Below are 26,375 nucleotides of genomic sequence, written 5' to 3'. Positions count from 1 at the left end.
ACACACACACACATATATACATATATATACAGGCATTTAGGTGTGGATATACATGTATATATTTAAATATATATACATATACACATACATACATGCATTTGTTTTTATATATGCACATATAAATATATATGTATATAAACATATATATACACACACATACATATACAATATACACACCCATACATATATACACAACAATACATATCTATGTATAAATATATGTACACACATACACAATATCCTTAAATACATAGATATGTATACATACATATACATACTTATATACATACACATATACATACATATACATACACACATATATATTTATACACTATATTATCCTCTCTATATATGTATGTGTGTATATATACATATATGTATATATATATATACATACATACATATTGACATTTATATTCCAACACTCACACATATTCATACATTATATTCATCTATATATTTGTGTGTGTATATTTGCATGTATGTATGTTGTATATGTATGTATATATATTTATACACATACATGTATATTTATGTGCGTATATAGGTATGTTTATATATATACATATACATACACACACACACACACACACACACACACACACACACACACACACACACATATACATATGCACACATGGAAGTGTGTGTGTGTGTGTGTGTGTGTGTGTGTGTGTGTGTGTGTGTAGGGTTGCAATTCCACTTTATGTCTGGCTTTTCAATGCAAATGAAGAAAAAGTAAATAAACTAATAACACAAATTGAAACATCTATTGTTCTCTTAGCTAAATCCCTGAAGATTCCTCCACCGCAGGCAGGGCCCAGATATCGACCTACAGAGAAAAGTTTTACTCCAACTGGACATTTTTGGACCAACGTACCCGTCCCTCCGGCCACGTCCAGCAGGCGAGCCCCAGGCTGCGGGTTCATGACGTGCAGCAGCGCATCCTTCCACAGCCGGTGGATCCCCAGACTCATGGCGTCATTCATCACGTCGTACTTCTGAGCCACGTTCTCAAACACCTCGTAGACTGGAACCACAGAGTCACACAACGTTGGGATGCATGAGATGAATTCAATTATATTTTGTCCACCATTCTCACCAATGATGACTAATGGATTAGCACAAATATTTATCCATTCGCTTATGATGCAGTTGGATTATTTGTCTAGTAACAGTAGAAAACAACAAAAACAATAATAATAATCATAAAAATTCCTTCATTTATTCAGGTTGTGAGCAATGTTGATGTTCACATTGGAATCTCAAAATCTAAAACCTTAAATATATATATATATCTCCCACTTACTGTACCTTGTAATATTTATATGTATATATGTTCATATGTGCAATATTTCATTTCATAACAGCTTCATGTGCAATTTTTTTCATTTACTCTTGTGCACTCCTTATCTTTCACCTGGTATTTAAGACCTTAGGACACTTTATAGTGTCCCCTTTTTTAATTTTTTCTTTTACTGCTTAAACAATTTTCTACTATTATTTATTAATGTTATGTTTCTCTTGTAACTCTTACACAACAATTTCCTTAGGGATAAATAAAGTTGTTCTTATTCTTATTCTTACATTTTAACATGATTTTAGAAATAATCAAATTGGGGAACCTTTGATTAACAGTAAAGATTTGAGAACAACTTGTTTGATTTATATGAGAATATGAGTAAAAAGAAAGATGAAATTAGATGTATAAATGAATAAATTCTGAATTAGATGCTACAGGATGTCAGCTGTTGTCATAAGCCAATTGGCAATATAATATATTACATAAAGAGAATATTCACGGAAAAGTGTCGTATTCATGAGCGAATTATCCCCCATCAATAATATAGCTCAATACACATCCTTTTCCCTCAAAGCTATTATTATTATTCTTATTTTACAAAAAGGACCCTTATCTTCTAATTGTTTACATTAGTTGTCGAAATTCTGCGTCGCCCGGAACAGCTTCGGCTTCACCCACCTTTCTTCGCCTTCTCGGCCTCCGGAACCGTTTCGTAGCCGAAATGTGTGTATTTCCTTCCGGCGTCTTCGCTGAAACAACGACCGGACGACGGCGCCGGTCGGCGGCCGAACAAACCGCAACCACCGGCCGCCGTGACGGCGATCCTCCGGGAGGAGAGGCGGCTCACCCTCCGCCACAGCGACTTCATGGACGCCGCCATGACAGTTGTTACTCAAGGGCGCGCGGGTCTTGATGACGTTATTTCTACGCGACAAGAAGTGTCTATTTGTAGTTTTTAATGGTGAAACTTGTAGTTTCTTTTTCTTTCTTTCTTTCTTTCTTTCTTTCTTTCTATCTTTCTTTCTTTCTTTCTTTCTTTCTTTCTTTCTTTCTTTCTTTCTTTCTTTCTTTCTTTCTTTCTTTCTTTCTTTCTTTCACAATAAAATATGTTTAGTGTTAAATGACATTATTCTGCAACCAACGTAAAGACAAAAATAATGATATTTAAATGTTAACATTAGAAGAATTGGAATAATTTAAGAATGAAAACGTTATGTAGTAGTTAGTAATAGATAAAAATCAAAAAAATTACAGTAATTATAGCCTTTATTATTTCAGTTCATTCTATCATAATATAATATTACAAAAATCAACAATATAAGTACAATTTCTATTATTTTAGATAGATACAATGACATACACCTTTTTTTTATTAATACTCAACATGTGTTTTTAAGAATAAATAGTTACTTGTGAGTAGTAATAGTAACAGTAGTTAGTGATTAAACAATACACAATTTAAAAATCAAAATGTATTGAGTTGGTAAAGTTATGCTAGCTCTGAGACAGTGGTACAGTGTGCTGTAGGCGGAGCAGAGAAGTTCAAGGTGGAGGTGGGACTCCGTCAGGGATCAGCTCTCCCTTCTTGTTTGCAGTGGTGACGGACAGGCTGACAGATGAGCTTAGACAGGAATCTCCATGGACCATGATGTTTGCGGATGACATTGTGATCTGCCGTGAGCGTAGAGAATAGGTAGAGGAACATCTGGAGAGGTGGAGGTATGTTCTGGAAAGGAGAGGAATGAAGGTGAGTCGCAGCAAGACAGAGTACATGTGTGTGAATGAAAGGAAGTGAGGTGAGGCTACAAGGGGTGGAGATCAGGAAGCTGGAGGATTTCAGGTACTTGGGGTCAACAGTCCAGAGCAACAGAGAGTGTGGAAAAGAGGTGAAGAGACGGGTCCAAGCTGGTTGGAATGGATGGAGAAAAGTGTCAGGGATACGAAGAGATAGAAGACGATCAGCCGGAATGAAAGGAAAGGTGGAGAAGACAGTGGTGAGACCAGCCATGCTGTATGGACTAGAAACTGTTACAATGACCAAAAGACGGGAGGTTGCAGAGATGAAGATGTTGAGGTTCTCTTTGGGAGAGACCAGGATGGATAGGATCAGGAATGAGTCCATCAGAGGAACAACACATGTTGGAAGTTTTGGAGAGAAGGTATGAGAAACCAGAAGGAGGTGGTTGGGTCATAAACAGAGGAGGGATGGTCAATATATCGGAAGACGGATGCTGGAATTGGAGCTGCCAGGCAGGAGGTCTGGAGGAAGACCAAGGAGAAGATTTATGGACGTAGTGAGAGAGGATATGAAGGAAGTTGGAGTGAGAGAGGAGGATACGGAGAATAGGGTTAGATGGAGAAGGTCGATTCGCTGTGGCGACCCCTGAAGGGAAAAAGCCCAAAGGAAAAGAAGAAAGTTACTTCATAAAAAGTTATTATGTAATGAAAATGACTTCATCATCATTATTATTATTATGATAGTGTATAATAAGATCCAAAGGGTGTTGGAAAACTGTAAATCCTGCAGCTCTTGGAGGATTTCTATCATTTCCCCCTGCAGAAAAGGGTCAGCTGACTTTTGAGGGTCTGTAGAAATAGCAGACGCAGCTTTAAAACAAATAAAATTTCAAGGATTTTCAATCTCTCCGCACTCACCTCGCCTTCTCCCAATAATAAACCACGGTTAAGCTCCGCCCCCCTCGCCACCCGGCTCTGCAGGAACAAGACCAACCGCTAACCCGATTCAGAGCCGGCCTCTGATTAAATGGGACGAGAACACCTTTGACCAATTAAACCACCGGCCGTGCAAACATCACATCAGTGTTCCAGCCGATCACACACACACACACCCTTCGCCCCCCTGTGTGTTTTCTTCAGTTGTAAAGCTGGACTCCTGCTGTTTCCTCTCAAATCTGCGGGTTGCACGCTTGACCTGATCCCCAAGAGGAGCCAATGGGTTACACATGGCGCCCTAATCCTCCGTGCGTGTGTGTGTGTGTGTGTGTGTGTGTGTGCATCTCCAAACAGTCTGGGAGTCATTTCACATATCTGATAAGTGTTTAGCATCACACACACACACACACACACACACACACACACACATAGAAAGAAGTGGATGCACATGTCCTGCCGTGCAACCCGGTCAAATCTCTGGGAGCCGAACGGGGTTTTGGAAAATCGCGCCAAACCTTTTTTGGATTTTCACACGCCGAGTTCACGTGGGAAGATGAGGCCGGGCGGCGTCCGACCCCCGGCGGCGCCTCCATGCCGCGAGGACGCAAGAAAGAGCCGTCACAGCGAGAGGCGTTAAGAAACATGCATACAGTGTTTTATTTGCGACCAGGACACATTAAATAAAACTACCGAGATACTTCACTTATACAAAAGATAGTTTATATCCCACTCACGTACAAAATAACAATAATTTACTGTATAAATTAAAACTTTGTTCATCATCATCATTTCTTTTTTTTTTTTATTTCTTGCTATGTACAATTCGGTGAAAACAATGTTTGGGGCCCGTCCAGATCCCAACCCCTCTTTTTTTTTTTTTTTTTTTTTTTTTTGGCATTTTCACATCAACGATCAGGACAGGACATTCACATCGATTGGACTTTGGGAGAAGACCGTGGGAGTCTGGCAAGGTCACGCCTGCAAATAAAACGAATTCTCTTTGTTTTTATGTCTTTCGTGTGACGGGGCGGGCAAAAAAATACATGGAAACAAACAAACAAATAGAAATAAATACAAGAAAATGACGTTCGATGTGTTGGATTCACACGTGTGGAGCTTCCATGTGTCTCCGAGGGGTTCGAAAACACGTAAATGAGAGGGCGAATGGCTGCAGGTCTCTTTGCGACGCGTGAGTGGATGGCTCTGTATGCAGCCCTGTGATTGGTCCAGGGATGCTGCTTATCGCCCAATGACAGCGTGACCCTGAGTGCAGATAATGAATGAACGAATGAATCTCGGAGGCTTCAAAAGGACAGACTGGGGAGAAATTTGAACCGAACAAAAAATGATAAACACACAAAAACCCACAAAACCCTTCTTGTCGCAGAGAGGAAGCGAGAGGTTCCTGAAGGCATCGCAACATCTCTTTGGGAATAAACCATCATGACCGGTGATGCTTTGGTCTCAAGTGCTTCTCCTCTGAGCGGAAGCCAATCTAAGTGCATGAAAGTTTCTCCGATCTCAGTTCCATCTGACCTGGAACCTGCAAGGCTGAACACCTGACCTTTTCACTGATACTCTGAATGTCACGGCCGGGAGGGGTGGAGTCCAAAACGGTAATCTTTGGCGTCCTGGCGATGGAGGAGATCCTCCAAGATGGAGAAAGACTCAGGTATGATCCAACCAGCTGCTCCTCAGCATGGCAGTCGGTAGAAGCTGTGTCTTATAAAGCTTTTATGAAATCTTTTGTAATAACCCCGATTGCTGCTTGCTGGGACGGGAAGCAGGAGGAAGAGTGAGAAACGGCGCCGGCCGGTGGCCAAGACAAAAATCGCACGTCGTCCAGAAACATGCAGGAGGTTCAGCGGGAGGGCGAATGTGTTTCTAAACGGCGTGTGAACGAGATGGTGAACGGTTGCATGTTTCAAATGCAGACCCGCGATCGTTGCAGGGAGAACCCGGCCTCTCGCCCAATCACAGCTGAGATAGCGGCGCAGATAATGAATGCATGAATGATTTTAAAAAAATCTGATTTTTATCTAAATTACACACAATAAATTTGTTTATCATTTGGAGTAAAAGTTCTCTATTTTTTGAGAAAACCCTCGGAGGTTCTGGAACCGGCCCTGCAGGATGGAGCGGTGATAAGCGCTAAAGAGAAGCTGAGGAAGTGCTGCTAAGTCAGAGTTTTCTGATATTCATGATCGTCACGTGTTTTTTTTTTTTTTTTTTTGACATTGGGGTTAAATCACAGCTGACGAGGAAACATGAGAAAAAGAAGAAAAAACAAAAGAATGAAAGCAGGGACGCGAACGCAACAAGTCACATGACGCACAACATCACCCCCCCCCCCCCCCCCCCCGCCTGCAAGCCTGAGACCACTTAATGTGAACAATATGTTCAGTAAGACGATGTACACACACACACACACACATACACACACACACAGGCACACTGACGGCCTCCGGGGGGGGGGGGGGGTCTGAAACCGGAAAGTCAGATCGAAATCAGCTCCTCGATTTTAGCGCTCATTTTTCGGTGCAAAGTGAGGCGTCGGTGGCGTATGTGAGGAGGAACAGGAAGACCAGGAGGCGGTGGGGGGACCCCGAGTCGTCCGGGACGCGACTGAGGAGGGGGTCTAGAACCTTTAAGGCACTTGAACGCCATTAAACCGGGAAGCCTCCCAGCCGCCAGCTAAGAGGAAGACCTCCCTCTTCTGTCGGACCCCCAAAATGGCAGTTTGTCCGCTAAACTGCAACCCCACCTTCCGTCGCCATCACCCCCGCTCCCCCTCCCTCTCTGATCTTTTCCGATTTTAACGGGGAGGGATTCAACCTCCGCCTCCTCCCCCACACACACACACACACACTTTTGTGCACGATGACGTCCCCCCCGCCGCCGCCACCACCGCCACCCCTCCCCAGAATCTTCTTGTTACATAAATGCATCAAACGAAAAAGACACACTTAGCAGGTTGCATACGCTAGACACAAAGAAACCACATGTACATCTTTGGATGGGAAGACTCTGGGTTTTTTTTTTTTTTTTTTTTTTTGGAGAGGGGCGGTGAGGCCGCGTGGATCCTCTTCATCCTCGCCGATGAAGATTCAGGTGTCACTGTGGCTCCGGAGCACCAGGAGGAAACAAGAGCTCCCTTTTAAATTCTTTTTGTTTTGTTTTGTTTTTACGTTGGTCATTGTTCCATGCGAGGCGTTCACTGTCTGGCCACCAGGGGGCGGCAGCGGGTGATGAGAGCTCTATGTGTGTGTGTGTGTGTGTGTGAGTGTGTGTGAGGAGGGAGGGGGGGGGTGTTTGGAGGTCCAGTATCCTTAAAAGAGGAGGCTCTGGATGCGTGAAGCATCTGTGAGTCTTCATCACTCATCAGTCCTCCTCCTCCTCCTCCTCTCCGGTTCACCCTGTCACCTCCCAGGACTCCCTGGTCCCGCGGGCCGACCTGCAGCGGTCATTCAGTCATGGGCCCCTCGGGTCCGGGTGGAGTAGCGCCTCGCAGAGTTTCATTGTCTGAGGGCTTGGCGTCGGGCCGCCCTCGTACACAGGGGTTTGCGGGTGGAGCGGCGGCGTTCGGGGTTCTCGCGGCGGCGGCGGCGGCGGCGCTAGTTTCCCACTAGGGGGCTGAGGTCCCCGTGGTGGTTCTTCAGCTTGTTCTTGAAGAGGGAGATGGTGGAGGGCTGGTACAGGATGATCCACGGCTCCGAAGACGCCGTGCTTTGGCTGCAGCTGTCCGAGCCGCTCACCGTGGGGATGCTGGGCGACCTGGAGGAGCGAGATCGAGGGTTCAGCTCGCACCGATCGAAAAGTCACATTTACACTATTGACCGCATCTGTTGAAAATGCACTCCTGATTAAAATAATGTGTGGTTTCCATAGCAACATATGTTTCATAAAATATATACAAAATCTATCATGCATATAAATGTGTATTTAGGTTTACAGTATACCCTTGTTTATCGCGGGGGTTACGTTCCAAAAAGAACCCGTGATAGGCAAAATCCGTGAAGTAGAAACCTTTATTTTTTTTTTTTACAATTATTATACAATTAAATACTTTATTATACATTGCTGCTGTCGTCCTTATGTTTGTTTCTTCCTTCTTTATGGAACGAACGGAAGATTCATTAATTCCGTAACGCCGACCTACAGCCGCATAGCTTTTACCTTCCCTTAGCATGTCCAGAAGTTTAACTTTATCTGCGATAGATAGCATCTTCCGCTGCCTTTTGGGCCCTTTTGTCGGTCCAGAGCGTTTTGTCAACATTATGGGTTTTAGAGAAACTCGAAATTGCAAGAGAATTTGTAATGTAATGTAAATTTGGCAAGCTGTTTTACGTGCGTGTACATATTAAACTGTAACGTTATTGACGCACAGGTAGAGAAGTAGAGGTGTGACTTTTTAGCCAATCAGAATGCAGAACACAATGCATGATTCAAATCTGTGAAGTAGCGAAACCGTGGAAAGTAAACCGCGTTATAGCGAGGGATCACTGTATATTTCATTTAATTTTTTGGATTATTAAGGGTTATAACAAATAATAAGGTGAGTCTGTCAATCAACGTGAGGATTTGTGCTGCGAGGAGCTCGTGATGCGTTCAAGTGCAACTCAGACGTCAGAAACTACGACGTCTCCAGACGCCTGCGAAGGGTGGGGGGTTCTAATTTTTAGCTCCGAATTTGCGGCTTGACCTTGTTTAAATTTAAGACATGGTATGAATAGCAAAGTTTATCATAAAATAAACATTATTCCTTCTCCTTTAATTTTCCGGCCCGTCACTTGAACGCTCCGAGGTCCGAGGAGACGTCTTGCGATAAATCTCCGTCCGTCACCGAACGCGGCACAACTCCTCAGAGGATGACCGACCGACCGACCGACCGACCGACCGACTGAGCTAAGGTCCCTCGACTGTCGTCGCATTGGGAACGGTCGCCATGGAGTTTGTCGCCATGGTTATGGGCTGACGTGACCTCCCTCTTCCTCTTTTCATTTAACAAGATAATTCTACGTCAGGTCGCTCCGGCGCGTCAGACGGACGAGCGTACGCTAACCCCGCCGCCGCTAGCGCCACTTACTTGACGGTGATGTGAAGCAGCAGCTTGGCTACCATGGCGATGACGGTCAGAATGAGGAGAGCCGCCAGCGCGTAGATGGTCCACACTGGAGAGAGGAGCAACCAATCAGAGCCAGAACGAGGGGTTGGAAGATAGCGAGAGGCGGGACGCCACGGATCGGACTGCTAGACGCGGCGAGCGGAGGTAGAGAAGGTGTGGTGCGTCGCCGGGGAAACATACTAGCGCCGTGGCCGTTGGTCTGGCAGGGTCCCGCCCACTGACCTGGCATGTTGTGCTCCGGTTTACCGGGAGTGGTGGTGATGACGTAGAGGATCTGGGAGGAGCGTCCTTTGGAGGTGCTGTTGGAGCGCTCCGTGACGCCGCTGGCCAGTCGGGGTCCCGCGGTGCTGAGCGCGTCCTCCGCCTCGCCCGCCGCCTCCTGCTGCCCGTCGGACGCCACCGTGCCGGTGTCGGTGTCGGAGTCGGTGTCGGCCAGCGCTGCGGAGACGACGACATACGAAGGACGGAGGGGTTGGTGAGACGAAGGTCGCGTTTCAAACGTCACCGCCAACATACTGAAGATAAGATCAACGTTATTGATCTCCACAGGGGAAATTTGCCACAGCAGCGTAACAGTTATAGTGTCAATAAATATGAATATAAATATAAACAGAGACAATTAGAAAACAATTAGAAAATAGCAAAAGACATCTACAAATAAATAGACAGTAGAGGGAACAACAACAACAACAACAACAACAAGGATAAGAGTGGACAACAGAATGGAAGAAAAAGACAGTAAGGGTGATAATAGACTACCAAAACAACAACAAGGACAGGAACATAAACAGAGTTATAATAGCAATGATAAAATTAAACAAAAATAAGCAGGATGCGAATGGGCTGAGACCAACAAGGGTGAAATAGACATTAGTTCGGGTATGACACTTTCTGATGCGCTTTACGTCGGCAAGGTTGCGAAGCGATGCATCCATTAAAGGGCAGCGTTCACTTCCCAACTTCAGACAACAGACAGAGACACAAACAGGTGGTCAATAACTCCATGGCGAGATGCTAACGGAGACGCCATGTCGGTCGCACTTAAGCACGAAGCTCAACACCGCCCCCCGGTGGCACCCGGTGGTAGTACCGCTCCGGGCCATGTGACACACAAAGGGCGACGTCGGCATGATTTCTTCACGGCGACGGAAATCCAACCCGGCGATCCAATCAGAAAACTTTAATTCGCTTTGGTTAACTGCAACATGGGAGCGCAGCGGTTAGCGCTTCCGTCTCACAGCAAGAAGGTCCATTATTCCATTTCTGTGAGTCCCCATGTTCTCCCTGTGTCTGCTTGGGCTTCCTCCAGGTTTCTGAGATCCTTGCAAAGCCCAAAACGGTAGATAACGAACAAATGAACCGAAATACAACATGCAATCAACTTGCTAGATAAAAAAAAAAAAAAACAGCCCTGAGCCAAAATAACGGGCAAAAGGGGCTTCGTGCGCTATCATCGCACATCGCTAACCTGACCGGTCGAGGCAGAAGGCCACCTCACATTAAGCTGGGGGGAAATGTACCTTGTCTGCAGATCATCGGTGCAGAACCGCTGGAAGTTGTCAACTGGTGTGCGATCGAGCGGCGCATAAATACCATATGACTCGACTTAACAGTCACGCCATTTCTTCTCAGAGAGCGAAGGGAAACGGCGACAGGAAGCCGTGTTTCTTATTTACTCCCACCGCTGATCAAGGTTTTCTAAAACATGCGACTCCCCCCCCCCCCCTCCCCCAACGCTCCCTCCAGGCCGCCGCCCCCTCGCTCGTTTCCAATTTGCAGCTTCACCCTTCCGAAGTGAACTCTGCAGGCGTGGGCCCGACACCCGCTGACAGAATTAACAGAATTAACCGTCGCGAACGGGATCGGGTCGGCGAGGCGCCGGAAATGTCGGCTCCCATTTAGCTCGGCTGTCGGCTCCGCTTTCAAAGAGCTTCACGCCGCCCCGAAGGTGTTTTTATCTACGAGGCTTCTGTCTCAGAAAAATGAAAATGCAGCATTGATACTTTCGATATTTATTCACGGCAACCCGACGCATCGCAGGTGCGAGCACTTCCTACGCTAATTTACGGGAAATTGTTTTGACCGCCGTCGGAGAGGTAACTGAAAGCACCTTTGATCAACCGCCAGGCGATTCTTCTTTTCCCCTCGGCCTCCGCGCCGACAGGAGATTTCACGGCCGAGTCACCGGTGAATATTTAAAACGTCCAAGTCTTCTAAAAAAGTTCTTCCGCCCGCTCCGGACGACGTGTTTGCAATCAGCCGTGTTTGTTTTAGCCTCCTGCGAGAGCCAGGCGGGCTGTGAAAACAACAGCGCTCGGACAACATCCACACATTTGCCTGCAATATCACCAATAAAATATCGCCTCTGCCTTTCATTTGCTTCGCCTAAACAAAGACGCTGCAAATCACTTCCTCCTGTTTCTTTTGAAAAACTGCGCTCCTTAAGAGCCGACGTCACGCGGTCGCCCTTGATTTTCTTCAGAGGATGGATGAAGAGGCAATGCCCTCTCTGGACTCCCATAAAATCCTCCTCCGAGATATAAAAAGCCTGTAAAATCTTTGTAAAACAACAATATCATTATTGTTGTCATTATATTAATAAATGTCATGGTGACCATTATGTATGAATGATTATCATATCATCACATTTTCATTATTATCAGAATTTATGATTATTATCATCACAATTATTTTAATTAATTTCATTTTTATTTTTTTTCCAACTACTTTTTATGTTTATTATTCTCATCATCATCTTTTTAATTATAATATAACAATTATGTAATGACAGTAATTAACATTGATTACAATGATGATGATAATAAGAATAATTATTACAGTTTCTCTTTTTTCATTATTGCTATAGTATTTAACATAACGATATATTTTCTCTATGAGCTACTATTCTCACCATCATGTCTATATAATAATAATAATAATAATAATAATAATAATTATTATTATTATTATTATCAGTTATATAATAATAATAACAGTGAAAATACTTATCATTATTATCATTACTATTATTATTAGCACTTATTAGCGCTGGTAGCATGTGTTTACATGTTTTCGGACTGTCGGAGGTCTGTCACTGCACAAACCTAGCAATGTGCATCTTCATCTGGAATCTCCTTCAAAATCTTTTTTTTTTTGAGCTGCGACCTCCAGATATTGTTTCTTAGTGTAGCTCCGCCGGGAAAGAAAAATGAGGGTGTGTTTGGAGTAGAGGCGGCGGCACATCGTCCGCCTGTGCAGCGGGCTGTGGAGCCTGAATGTCACCTGCAGTGAATCACACCGGGTTGCGCTCGCATCACTGGAAATTAACATGTTAAATCACCTTTGGAGATGATCCATGCGGAGCGATGGAGTGAGAAACAGCAGAGGACGTTATTTTTTTTTTCCCAGCAGCGTCCGACGCTGACAGCCCGCAGGTCTGACGACAAAATCAAGCCGACGCTAAAAGTCCGAGAGTGGATAATGTCCTGGTTTCTAAGCCCGCGTTATTTGGGACTTCAGTGAAAACATGGATGGGCTTACAAGAGTGACGGTTCAGACGTGGACTCAAGTCCACGAGTCTCGTACCGTTTGCTCATCATGAGACTGAAGAAATAACCTCTATTCTCATCGTTTCATCCGGTTCAAACAAACTAGCCTCTAGCAATTTAGCCTCTTTTGGCCTCACTTATAAGTGTCCATTCATATCCCATCATGCATCTCTTTTACGCCTCGTAACCTCGGGACCGTCCTCGAGTCCTCCGGTTAGAAGGCCGGGTGTCCACTATTGTTTTTTCTTTTACGAATACTGACGCTATTATTGTATTACGTCAGCTATTAGCTTGTAACCGTTAGCATTACTGTTACTGTTAGGAAGAGATCAACGCCCCGGCCTCGATCACACTCTTGCTTTGCTGTCTCGCCGCCCAACCGGTCGAGGCAGAAGGCCGCCGATGTTTGATGTCAATGTTTGACGTGTCTGGACGTCAAATGGAAGGACAGGTTTTCCCCAAAACCCGCGATACGAAAATGGCAAGCATCTTTTTAAAGTTCGAGTTTTTGCCTCCCGTCATTCACCCTTTCGATAAGGGCGACGGAAACGTGACCAAAAAGCTGTACCCGGCATCTGCTTGACGCCACACACACACACACACACACACACACACACACACAGCGTGACCTTCTACCACTGCGAGACGCTTCAGAAATCCAGAGTTTAGATTCCATCGCATTTTCATTGTGTCCTATGTCCGGCGGGAGAATGAAGCCTTTTAAGGATTTCGCTCTCTTTTCGAAAATATCAGTTCTGCAACGCAATTATGCCATCAGAGGGGATTGTGCACAGCATCGGGGTATTTTGTATGGAGCTGGCGTCGGAATTCACCGAGGATCTCATTCTGGAGACGTGGAGCAGCCTGCCAGAGCTCGATAAGAGCGCGAGGTACTAGAAATAAAAAAAAAAAAACAAAAAAAAAAACGACACAATTTAAATATGCAGTATCACCTGGGGCAGTGAGACATTGACTAGCAAATTAAAAGAGAAAAGGGTCTGCCTCCGGCGTGACAGCTTCCCCTGCCACAGCAAACAGGCGGTACTATGCAAAACTGTTCCGCGGCACCGCGAGTCTCCGCCTGTTCATGCAAATTCTGTTTCTAGGTGAGTCCCAGGGCAACCGGGGTTTCTACGCATCGCCGAATCCCGGATCTGGACCGATAGGCAGGGGCGTAGCCTACGACTGAGATGTCCTCAAGGACTCACCTGGATATATGCAAACAACGTGTAGGTACGTTACGTATCTTGGAACTCTGTCCACTTGTTGGGCCGTGGGCCGATCAACCCGAGATTCTTTAGCCGTGACCTCCGATCTCTTCCTCCCCCCGGCAGGAGGAGCAACCCGAGCAGCCCTCCCTGCAGCACCAACTTCCCACCGTGCTCCAAAGAACCCAAATCCTAACCCAGCCTGAAGCTTCATGCTCCGGGACATTAGCATCTCCTTCAGACAATAACAGTAACAAACAGTAACAATAATTACTTTGTACTGTAGCTTAAATAAAGCCTCTGCATGCAGAGGTCATATGCTAAGCAGATAAATACTGGCTAAAAGTCAAGCTAATACACCTGATACACTAAAATACTACAAAATAGTGGCACCGTCCCAATGAGTCAACACCATGAGATGCAAATTTAACTTGTCTATTGACAAACACGATTTGCTAGCATAGCGTATTCAGCTAAATTGTACGCTAGCCACTTTGTGTTTACAATGTTTCTCCACTGCTTAAGCAGCTGAAACAACTGCTGGTTTGTTTGAGGGCTTTTTGTGGGTAAATAGACTCGAAAAAAAAATAAGCAGAAAACAGAAAGTGGAACAGGAAACAGCCAAGAAGACAAGAAGCTACGACAGCCTGCTCAGCAAGGGGAGAGGAGGTCCTACCTTGGTAAAGCAGGGCAAATCCATGAGCGTGGTTGGCTCGGTCCGAGTAGAAGTACACGATGACAAAGTCTCCGGTGATGTTCACCAGCTCCCGAGGCGGGCTGCGCCAATCGAAGCGGGCCACCACCTGGTTGCTGTAGCCGTCCAGCAGCTCCACCATGTCCGACTGGTCCGAGATGTCGAAGAAGGTGAAGTTGAAGAGGATGGCGGAGGATCCCGGGACCTGGACGGTCCAGTAGCAGACGCGGTTGTGCCCGTAACTGTCCGGGAAGTCGGGGGAGTAGATGACCCCCGACGGGGCCGAGTAGTTTCCACCACAAGCTCCGACTCGGGCTACCGGAGTGGAAACAAACAGTGGATAACGTCAACGGAAAATAAAGAATAACCACCACTTCTAAAAGTAATCGCAGGAAATGACACGACAGATCATTTCGATTCTAAAGTTTGAGGCAACTGATAGAGAAAGTTTGATTGAGGCAACTTTTAAGGCGGCATTTTTTAAGATTATTTCCTGGTCATATTTATGGGGGATTTGTCGGCAATATCTTGCTGAGTCCAGAAGGTCAGTGTGAATTTGCCCATGGTAATTTAACACCATATCCAAATAAATATCAAGAAGATTTAAGCTGCTTGCAGACAGAAAAGTTCCAAGAACACAGTTCTAAGAAACCTCCGGCTCCGATTTCGTTCCAGAAGCTACCCTCCTCCAGTCTATTTTGTCACAAGAAAACAGCAGTCCAGTGACCACAATAGTTTGGCTCCTGAGTTCCTCCAATCATCAAACACCTACTTCACATGAGCTCCGCTGGAACCAGAAAAAAGACCCTGCCTCGGAGGAGCTAAAACGGTTCCAGGAACAGAGGTCCCTGGTTCCTCTGAGAGAAGCTGCTGAAAAAGTACTCGGAACCGCAAAAGGTCCAACGGTGCGAAAGGGGTACCTTTAGGTAGAGATTGAAAGCTCAAAGATTGGAGCGAGGAGATAGTAACCCCGTTTCCCGGTACTCACTGTCGAAGATGATGACCCAGCCGTCCCCGCCGCAGGGCTGAGTGTGGTCGCCGAAGCAGACGTGGTTGCACTCCATGCTGGGTGACTCACCGTGGTCGCGCAGGTTCATCTCATTGCCGCAGAAACAAGCGTATCCCGACTCCATGCCGGCCAGCTAAGGGAACACAGAAGGCGCCCGTGTTGACTTTCCTCACTTTCTTCCGACTTTCTTCCGAGGGCACCAGAGTAGACCACAGTTCATGTATCTTTAAATGATCCACGCGCTGCGCCTCGTCAAAAAGAGCTTCTGCCCGACAGTCATGAGGACGCCATTGTCCGACTCTCAGGCCCAACATGAATTTACTGAGTTGGAGGTTGCGCAGAGGCCTCTTCCGCTGTTGCTCGAGTTGCATTGAGACCCCGTCCTTGTTTTACTGTTCTAACCGACGAAGAAGAAGGAAGGCTGCCACGGCTCGGCGCCGGCCTCATCAGCCGGCGGTCTTTGTCAAATGTCACCAAGGACTACGACTTGCATGCACGGATGTTCGATATATGCATTAAGTTAGCGACTGTCCAAGGGTAAGTGGATGATGCCAATCTGCCGCCACTTTGTGTAACATCTGCCAGTGCGAGGGGGGGGCGGGGCGGGGAGAGGCTGTCAGTATCCGTCAATGCAGACGAAGCCGAACCGGATCTGCTGAGACAGAAAACGAACACCTGGCACTGTTTACAGCAGGGACGACGGCGGCGTGGCGCTCGGAGACGAGGGGAACGTGCCGGAGGAGAGGCGCCCGGCGGGCTAATAACCCTCCATTTCCAGCTGTCAGCCCCGATTGTCGTGATGATTTGTCATCTGCCGCGCTTGGGCTGAAGCAGGAAGGAGAAAAAATAGGACGGCGTCGGGCGGCGTTGCCGAGAACCGTCGGGGGAACGCAAATAGACGATGTTGACTTTCGCAGAAGACGTCTCGTGTCAATTTTAGACATGACAGGAGCAATTTGACGGATGCCTTCTCACTCAAGAGAGTGGCCATTTTTGAATTTGAGGGTGCCCGTGCCAGGAGGTGAGGTTTTCCCCTGAGCCACCCGGAAAGAATTTGGGGAAAAACAAAAACAAGCTATTCAAAGATACATATATGGATAAATCGATGTGTCACATAATATCTACCCTAAAAGTGTACAAGTACCGGGTACATTTTCCGACAGGGCGTTTCACGTTTTTGGGCCTCACCTTGTACCTCTGCTTGCGGCAGAAGCTGATGCAGTTCTGGATGGTGAGCTTGTTGGAGGTCTCGCTGCTGCCGGACAGGGTTGGGGGGGCGCCGCTGTCCCTGAAGCAGCCCAAGTTCCCGGGCACTGCAAGGGAGGGAATATAATTAGTAAGTTATCCAATCGCTATCGGCATTTCGTGCCGCCGAGGGTGTACATTAAATGTTTTTTCCTCTGGTTGGTTCTACATCTAGGTTTTTTTGTCTGGATCCTTGTTTGTGCTGGAAGCGGAGCTGCTCCTCCAGACAAAATTCCAGAAACGAAACCTGCCACGTCTTCAAAGGGTTTTCCCTGGCGGTTCGGCCTACATCGCCAGAGAGGATTCGCTATTCGGGAAGCATCGCGGCCCTTTAAAAGACAAAAGGAACCTCTCGAGGAACACCAGGGTCCTCCTCCCTACTACTAATCCAGACAGAACCCGGGAGCATTGAAGAGGAAGGACAAAATACCCTCCAACGTCCCGCCTGGGATGGATGGATGCTGCAGAAAGTTCTGCAGACTTAAAAAAAAGAAGCTAATACCTAACTTGCTTCCATGAGAAGCGATGGACAGCCCATAATATCATGTCTTGTTTCATATAAATCCATTTTTCATGTTTCTTATAGACCACATGCGGCAAACTCAAGGCCCGCGGGCCAAATGTGGGTCCCCACGTCATTTCACGTGGCCCCTGGGAACGTCTCAAAAAGTCTGATTGTCTTAGAATAAATGAGTCAAACGCGTGCTTGGACCATAAACTACTTTTCCCACAATTCACGCCGATCACGTTCCCCGCAAAGTGACGGAATCCCGCCATTAGATCGCAGTTTATCCACAGCAATGCCATTTCCAAGTGGAATTGAGAAATATAAATGGTCTCTAAATGTCCAGAAAGACAAAAAAGATGGGAGTGCATATGTAACATTTTGGATCTGAATGAGTAATAATTTCAGTTATTTAACATTCAGGAGAGTAGGAGGAGTAATCACATTTATTTCATATTATGTTTATACTGTTATCGTCACATGTGGCCCTTTGAGGGCAACCGTTATGCTGATGTAGCCCTAGATGAAAACAAATTTGTTATGGACTGAATATGTCCAGTCCCCTCCTGGGTTTAAATGAAATGACCAATGAGCAAAGAGATAATCGGGTCATTCATTCATTCATTCATGCATTCATTCATGATCTATGCTGCTTAGTTCACCCCACAGACAAGGGAACAAGAGGCGCTCCCAAATCTTTGGAGGTACCCTATCTCACCGGCCAACGAGTACCTTCTTCTGTTGCTACTCGAGTACCAGGATAAGTGACGGACAAACCCCGGGGTAGGTTCCTAATAGAACAACTTTATTTTCCGAGTTGTTGTTGTTTTTTTTTCAAAATATGGGAAGCTAATCCCGCTACGGCGTTGTGGGCGTCCAACGCAAGAACAAGGGGAAGGGGAGGTGTTTGTATGCCGCGCTGTCAACAGCGATAAACAACTCCTCCGTCAGATCAAGGTTGGCTTTGCTTTCTAGGCCCCGGTGGTTCGGCAGCGTTGTCATATCAGGGTCTAACCGGAACAGGAGACACAAATGGGCCACCAGTCAGAGACGGATCGCAGGCCGGACAGACGGACGGACGGAAAGCGGACATGTTTCGGGGAACACAGTGGGATGAACGGAGTCGTCGGCGTCTTCTGCGCCGTGGATTCATCAGACGGTCTGACGGAACCCTCCGACGACTCCAAATTCAACGTAGCGCTCTTACAAACCCTTTTCCACCGGGTGAATTGTTTTGTTTTTTGTTACCGTTCATAACCCCCCACCCACCAACCCTCTTCCCCCTTGCCATTCCCTCTGGTGTTCTGAAGTAAAATGCACGACGTGAGAACAATTTCCAACACAAATGGGGACAAAAGAAAAAAAAAAAAAAAAAAAAGAAGAAAAATGAAAATTCTCCTCGCTGTCATGCAAAGTATAAAAGAATGAAAGACAAGGAGAGACAAAAAGAGCAAGTGCAGAACAGTTGTTGGGGGCGTAAAATGCAATACAGTACATCGTTGCTGTAACCTTTCACCTCCAGTGCATAAAAGTACAACCGGCTCTTTTTCCCAGCGGAGCTTAAATGTGTTTGATCTCCCGGCTGCCAAACGGCCTGGAAAACTGGACATGACTGACATTTCTGGGGGCCCGGATCAAATCAGCGGCAGGAGAAGGTCAGGTTTTTTTTTTTTTTTTCCGCTGGCTGGTTTGCTGGTCTGCAAGTGGGACTGAGCAGAAACCGCTGGGCTGATGGCGACACTTCAATACCACAATCCCAATACGTCATTCATTCATTCATTCATTCATTCATTCATAAGGTATCAAGCTTATCCTTCCGTCAGGGTTTGGTGGTCGATCCCATGTCTCATTGGCCAAGTGGCACAGGGACATGTATGCAGACGTACAACCATTCATTCACCCTCTCATTAACACTTTATAAAGAGATACAAACCCTCACTCTGTCATTCACATTTCATATAGAAGGAATAATTCAACCTCATTCACATGTTTAAAAGGACATACAGAGATGTAGAGACATACAACTCTTCGCTCTCTGAATCACTTGTCGTGTAGAGACATACAAGTACTGACCCTGCAGTAGCATTCCTACTCAGGGTCAGTACTTGTATGTCTCCAGTTTGGCAAACATCTTTACCCTTTAACTGGAATGCCGTTGAACATCAAAAGGAACAAGTCAAAAACGGCAGCTATCTGAACCGAGCCCTGACAGGACAGTCAATCATGTCTCGGGATTTATTAATGTTTTTGTTCGCAGGCAATAAATAAGACAACGCCGTGTGACGAATTCCGCGGCGCGGCTTCCAGATGATCGAAAGTTAGATATCAAACAGCGGCGGGTCTTTTTGTGCGTCTGCCAGCACGGCATCTCGCTTTGTTGATGTCGCAGAGTTTGACAAGGAGCTTTAGAGACTGTGGAGGTTTGCCCCCGCCCCCGTGCCAACCCCCCCCCCCTCCGGTTCTGCGCACCGGCACCGTCCTAGAAATGAATCCGTCGGGGTTTTTCCTTTGTCCTCGCAAGCGTGCGCGTCCCGAACGCCGTCTGCTCTGCCGATGACAGCTAGCTCCGCCAGCGCCCAGCTGGTCCTCCTAGATGTCGCTAATGATAAGAACACCAGAGGAACAATTCTCAATTTATGAGCCTGTGGCGTGAGATTCACTTGGAGCCGGCGAAACGAATCAAGTTGCAGAGGGAAGGAATGGCACGCAGTGCTTTGGAGGGCATCGCTCATGTGTGTGGATGAACTGCGGTAACCCCCCCCTCCTTCCCATGATGCAAACACTTGCAGTGTCTTACTGCGCTGTATGCCAGACACGGTCGCCCCTCTATGCAAAACAGATTCTGCGGATTCCTTCTGCTCGTGTGGGAATGGCTTTCAGCTGAAAAGTGTGACATGTTTTAAATTCCTCCCGCGTTATTGTCCGCAAGAATGTCCTCCCCGGACCGGCGATAACGGGAGAACGTCTAGGCCCTCGCTCTTCACTCCTACTGACCCGCGACTTCTTCCGGACCTGATTTTGGCTTTTCTTGCCGGGGCGACTTATCTCCACCGCAAAACCATCTTCGGAGCGGCGATAAATAATGTGCAATGTTCCTATTTAGACGCGACCAAGGCAAAGCCTTCTAAGTGGATTAATGTCGATTTGAATTCTTTAGTAAACTCTCCCCCTGACTCATGCTGGTGAATTTTAAAGGCTGGATTATGTGACAAGTAAGAGGCAAACATGGAAGTAATGAGAATATTGGAGGTACTTTATATTTTTAGGGGGATGTAGGACAGCGCCGGAACAGCAGTTTTTTTCCTTTCCCCATCCATTCCCTGAGTATAAACAAGATTAACCCGGGTGCAATGTGCCATCGGAGGAGGGAAAGGGGGGGCTGAGAGGAGATGAGATAAACACCTGGAGCAAGACGTCCAGGTACAATGTCAAAGTCAGAGAGCGGAGATGGAAAACGCTCAGTCAGACTGCAGGTATGCATTCAGTGAAGTCAGGCGGGCAGTCGAATATTTCGCAGGATTACGAAACAGCCGGGCCTTTTATCAAGCAGCCTGGTGCAGAGCCGGAGCAGCTGGCCACGGAAGGGGTTCCAGCAAACAGTAACTATGATAATGACGACTGATCTGTTTGCAGAAGTAAGTGATTACAAAGTGTGCTGGAAGAGTGTTGATTTATTCGTCTTCATCACCTTTTTGTTCACTCTCAGCGTAACCAATCCCGTACTTTTGTACGTCAAGGTACATCTTTATACATCATCGGTACTCCTTTCTATATCCTACATATAGCCTATATCCTAGTACTTCATCCTACATCATCGGCACTTCTTTGAATGTCATCGGTACTTCGTTGCACATTATCGGTACTTCTTTGTAGGTCATCAGTACTTTCTTTTTGTCATTGGTACTTCTTTGTACATCACTGGTGCTTCTTTGAACGTCATCAGTACATCATTGCGATGTCATCAGTACTTCTTTCTACATCATTGGTACTTCATCCTACATCATCGGCACTTCTTTGAATGTCATCGGTACTACGTTGCACATTATCGGTACTTCGTTGCACATTATCGGTACTTCTTTGTAGGTCATCAGTACTTTCTTTTTGTCATCGGTACTTCTTTATACATCACTGGTACTTCTTTGAACATCATCAGTACATCATCGCAATGTCATCAGTACTTCTTTCTACATCATTGGTACAGATACATCACTGGTACTTCTTTGAACATCATCAGTACATCATCGCAATGTCATCAGTACTTCTTTCTACATCATTGGTACTTCATCTGTACTTTGTATGCCATCGCTTTATCTATGTATGTTATTGGTGCTTTTTTCAACGTCATCTGTACTTCCTTTTTGTCAATGGTACTTCTCTGTATGTTATCGGTACTTCTTTGTACATCATAGGTACTTCTTTGTATGTTATCTGTACTTCTTGCTAAGTTATCGGTACTTCTTTGTATGTTATCGGTACTTCTTGCTTAGTTATCGGTACTTCTTTGTATGTTATCAGTACTTCTTTGTCTGTCTTTGGGACACCTTTGTACGCCATCCTTAGTTCTGTCTATGAAATCAGTAATTCTTTGTACATTGGAACCTCTTTGTACATCATCAGTACTTCTTTGCAAGTCACCAGTTCTCTGTTTCGTTTCATCTACGTATGTTATTGGTACTTCGTTATTTGTCTGTACTTCTTTGTACATCATTGGTACTGCTTTGTACATCTTTGGAGCTTCTTTGTACTGATATTAACGTCACTATGTTACTTTGCAGGGTTTCAGATTCTTTCAAATATGGCTTAAACGGAGACAGTTGAACTTTGTGAAAGAGAAGAGTCACAGGAGTTGCCAGTCGGGTCCGCAAAATTCTCCACTTTTGATCGTCAAACATTTGGAGCTAGCTGCGTAGCATGCCTAGCTCGGCAAGCCAGACACAGCGGGAGGCGGCATCATGCTCCAGAGGTGGTCCTTGAGCCAACCACCGCTGTGGATTTCGTGTCAGTGCCAACGGTCGAGTAGCAGTGTGTGGCCCGGTCACCGGGAGAGAAAGGGAAAGGCTTTTTGGATGTCGTTGGCCGACGGAGTGACGCCTGACTTGTTTCCCAACCCAAACATCAGCTGATAAAAAAACGGTGACCTGTGAATTCTGAGGTTTCCACTGGCGTCACCGTCCAGGTGTTCGCCGGCTGGAAGCGAACGTTTGTTTTTGACCCGTGGAGCCGCACCTGGCTCCGCGTGGTGCCTTCCGGTCGCGGGGAAAATCACACCGTGACGTCAAAGCGGCTTCGACGGGCCGCCCTGAAAAAACCACGGGGTATCCAGTCGGCTACGGGAACGCATTTCTAGCGTATTTGCATGATTTATAAGATCAGGCCACCGAGCTTGTTGGAGGTCTGAGTGTCCTTCTGTTTCACTTTGCTTTGACAACATGATTGCAAATGTATTCACTTTATGTCTTTGTCCTTTTTCCGACCCGTCGCGGCGGTCGGGAAACCTTCGCCCCCCCGAGAGCGGCAGGTGGCGAGATCGAATTGCACAAAAAAAAAAAAAAAGACTAGCGGCGGTTTTAATTGGCTCCTCGGCAGCGCACGTCCGGCGAGCGCAGAAAACAAGGAGAATAAAATATAACTTTTGGTAAAAACGCCTCACAAAAGCATAGAAGGAAAAAAAACAACAAAAAAACATCTGTTTTGCAGGTGCAACAAGTGCAAATATCTTCACGTGCAATAAAATCAAACACACACACACACACACACACATTAAAGCTGTCAGTAGAATTTAGACTTTAACAAGCCAGAGGGGAGAAACGGAGGAAACACAAGGTGCATAAATGTTCCAGACCAGACCTCTGGAAACCTCAGGAGGTCTCAGCAGGAGGGGGACAGGAGGTGGCCGGGCGGGTGGACGAGAGAGTCGGGCTCCGACGGAGTTAAGAAATAAAAAACCCAAAAACAAAACGGAGACTCGATCGAGGCCCGATTGCACCCAGACCCCCGGCGGCCCGGCGGGCCTGAGCCCCGGCGGAGCGGCGGCTTAGCAGGCCTACCCACAATACAGCGGCGGCGAAGGAAGCGGGACGGGAACAACAAAGTTGGCGGGTGTTTGTCTGTCTGGCGGCGAACGGGAGGGATGCCGCCCCACGCAGGAAGTGCAGAAAAAAAAAAAGACACATCAGAGGGAAAGAGAGAAAAGAGGGACACCAGAGGGATTCGACAAACAAAAACATCAAACGGGCTTCGGCGAGCGCGACTTGGCGAGGAGCGGCACGCAAACAGGGGGCGCAAACGTGCTATTAGGGAAACGTAATTACGGGTATAAATCTCGGAGACATGTGGTGGGTTCGGAAGAAGGAAGGAAAGAGAAAACCCGAGGAAACGGCGAACCGAGTGTCTTTTAATGGGATCCTGTCCGTGCCTTTATTCAAAAATAGATTTACTATTAACAGCCGCCGCGTTCGCTTTCATCCGACGATTCAAACTCAAAGCGTCTGGGTTCTTTTTTTTTTTGTTTTGTTTTTTAAAAACAGGCTTTGGGACGTCGGTGACGAGCCCCGATTTCCTTGTGAATCCTCAGCCAACTGATGACGCCGAAGGGGCTGAGCAGTAAACCGATCGATCCCCTCCCTCAACGAAAAATAAGGAAAATAAAAATCACACACTGAGACGCAGAAATATGTTCACTGGAAACAGGTGCATGAAAATTCCTAGGTTCCTTAAACGCATCGCAAGAATACTCGCCTGATAGACGGGAGGTTATATATTTATTTCTTTATCTTAACGTTCCAAACATTGCTTTGATGAAATATTCCTCCGAGATAGAGGGATCAATAATGTAAATCTGTGCGTGTGTGCACGATGCTAAAGTGCTGCATATTTCAGATGCACACTGATTAAGAGTTCGATTAATGAGATAAATCTCAGATTAATTGATTAATCTGAGATTAACGGAGACAAACAGCTCCCGGAACTCCTCCATTTGTTTTGCAGGACAGGGAAACTGGGATGGATGGATGGACGGAGGAACTTTAACTGCAGCACAAAGTGATATTTTGGCACGTAAATGTCACAAAATAAAAATATTTAATTACTTTGTGTGTCAGATCCGCGTATTCCAAAAAAAGCAGAGCAGCCACAAATGACGGTGACTAAAATGTCACAGTGACGTAAAAAACAAACAGGATTGAAAACCAAATAAGAAAAAAAGACAAAAACAATCAGGAAATGCACAACATGTGTGTATGTGTGTGTGTGTGTGTGTGACAAAAGTGTGTCCTATCCATCCGCTATTCATACGTACATTAGCCATGCTAATGTTTTGCTAGCAGGTAAAGCTAAACATGGCGCTTTAAGGAAAGATTAATAACTGGCCCTGCTGGTTTTCGCAAGCGAAATGCAGATAACTGCGGCGTTTCCACGGCGATGCTTCGAATAATTTAGTTATCTGGGGTGTTTGGGGCCTTGTTTGCCGTCTGACGCGCCGCGCTAAGAATTCCGTGGGCAAAGTGAAAGGTCAAACTGGAGACGCCCACATGGATGGGAGACGTCGTCATCGCTACGTAGGTGTGTGTGTGTGTGTGTGTGTGTGTGTGGACTCTGCTCCCACGAAACGGAAGAGAGGTTTCTTTATTCGCTGCTAAACTTTATAGACGTTGTCTCTATGGATGCTTTCAGACTGAGAAGTTCGAAGAACCGTCCAGTCTCGAAATTCCACTCCAGGAAGTAGCCTCCTCCAGAGGAACCTGTTTGTCAGCAGGAGCGCTGAGACGTGCACCTTAAACACCGCAAAAACAAACGAGTGACGAAGAAGAAGAAGACAAAATGGCGGCAGAAGTGGCCACGGCCTTCATGGAATAATAACCACGGACTTTCTGATGGTTTTTTATATTCTCCTTGCGTTTCTTTACGGTGTGAAGAACACCGTTAGCCGTTAGCTAACTCTGCTCTAATTCTGTCCGAAATGCAGATGTTCCTCTGCGAGCTCCTCGAAGCTCAACAATTTCCAAGAAAACAACCGATGAGTGACCATGAGAGCTTTTAAAAATCGGCTGTTCGCAAGAAGTATGCATCGACGGGCGGCGGCTTATGAGTTCCACCAATCAGCAAGCACCTTTGAGTTACTATGGAAACGTAAAAAGACCCTCATGTGATGGTTCTTGTAGCTGAGCTAATCTAATTCCTGGAAAGGTTTGAGGACCTGCAAAAAGCAACTTTTGTTAAATCGGTGTATTTGCCATGTAAAGTTTTTTTTTTTGTTGTGCACTTTTAGTTTCTCATCACTAAGGTCTTATTCATGATTGATTTCTTGTGAATTTTAAACTACATCCCTGATCGGTGGACGCCCTCACACTCCACGGGAGGGAATACTCGCATTTCACATTCAAGTCACTCAGTTTTTAACGGTTTTAAATAAAGCGGAGTACGATCGCCATGGAAACACACATGTAAACAAAGAAGAAGACGCACAATTCCAGACCCGGGATCCGTTCGATTCCGACGTCGCCTCCGACATCACAGAGATGCGGAGTCGCGATAACCCGGATATGCATCTTTGAAATGAAGAGCGTCCAGGATTTGTTTTGCTTCTTTTAAGGAAACAGATGAAAGACAGAAAAAAAGAAAGAGGGAGGAAAAAAAAAAAGGGGGGGCCAAAATGATCCATAAAGCAGCACCAGCCGGTTCATTAACGTGCAATTACAGTGTGAGAGCACACACACACTCACACACACACACACACACACACGGTCATTAGCAGGGCTGCGGGGTCAAACCGGGAGAGGACAAGGGTTTAGGAAAAAAACAAAACAAAGCGCATTCCTAAAGTGCTAAGAGGTTTGATGAATGTCATCTGAAAAACACAGGTATGACGGCGGCCTGGAAACACTCCCATCGGCCCATTAAGCACACCGCCGCAGGGCTAAGCGCTCACATGTGACACACACACACACACACACACACACACAAACTGCCTGCCTGGGATAGCAACACAACATGGCCTGGTGTTTACGACGTTCTTTCATGCCTGTCGTTTTCAACAACAACCCTGCAAAAAAATCCTGCACAATCTG

General features: G+C 46.1%; 2 protein-coding genes across 5 annotated transcripts in view; both read right to left on the bottom strand.

The window, feature by feature from the left end:
* The window catches only part of coq5 (coenzyme Q5, methyltransferase), an 8,200-nt gene extending 6,005 nt beyond the window's left edge, over positions 1–2,195 (bottom strand). Inside the window, exons 1-2 of the mRNA XM_086169572.1 lie at positions 1,982–2,195; positions 881–1,030 (exon numbers count right to left, since the gene is read on the bottom strand). Coding sequence (XP_086025698.1) covers positions 881–1,030; positions 1,982–2,183 — 352 coding nt within the window. The 5' untranslated portion in view covers positions 2,184–2,195. The remainder of the gene's footprint in view (positions 1–880; positions 1,031–1,981) is intronic.
* A 2,414-nt stretch (positions 2,196–4,609) lies between these two features.
* kremen1 (kringle containing transmembrane protein 1) overlaps positions 4,610–26,375 on the bottom strand; it is a 94,668-nt gene continuing 72,902 nt past the window's right edge. For 2 of the 4 annotated variants that reach the window (XM_086169565.1, XM_086169564.1), the window contains 6 exons: positions 16,749–16,873; positions 15,540–15,693; positions 14,534–14,866; positions 9,282–9,539; positions 9,063–9,147; positions 4,610–7,750 (listed from right to left, as the gene is read on the bottom strand). In XM_086169565.1, the coding sequence (XP_086025691.1) occupies positions 7,591–7,750; positions 9,063–9,147; positions 9,282–9,539; positions 14,534–14,866; positions 15,540–15,693; positions 16,749–16,873 (1,115 nt within the window). In that variant the 3' untranslated portion in view covers positions 4,610–7,590. The remainder of the gene's footprint in view (positions 7,751–9,062; positions 9,148–9,281; positions 9,540–14,533; positions 14,867–15,539; positions 15,694–16,748; positions 16,874–26,375) is intronic. The other 2 variants (XM_086169566.1, XM_086169567.1) reach the window with 2 other exon arrangements.

This window comes from Fistularia commersonii, chromosome 22 (assembly GCF_037954325.1).
Source record: "Fistularia commersonii isolate RoL2024-O1a breed Wild chromosome 22, RoL_Fcom_v1.0, whole genome shotgun sequence".
NCBI classification, from domain to species: Eukaryota; Metazoa; Chordata; class Actinopteri; order Syngnathiformes; family Fistulariidae; genus Fistularia; species Fistularia commersonii.
The sequence above is the reverse complement of the archived record's forward strand: the minus strand, read 5'-3'. Positions and strand labels throughout refer to the sequence as shown.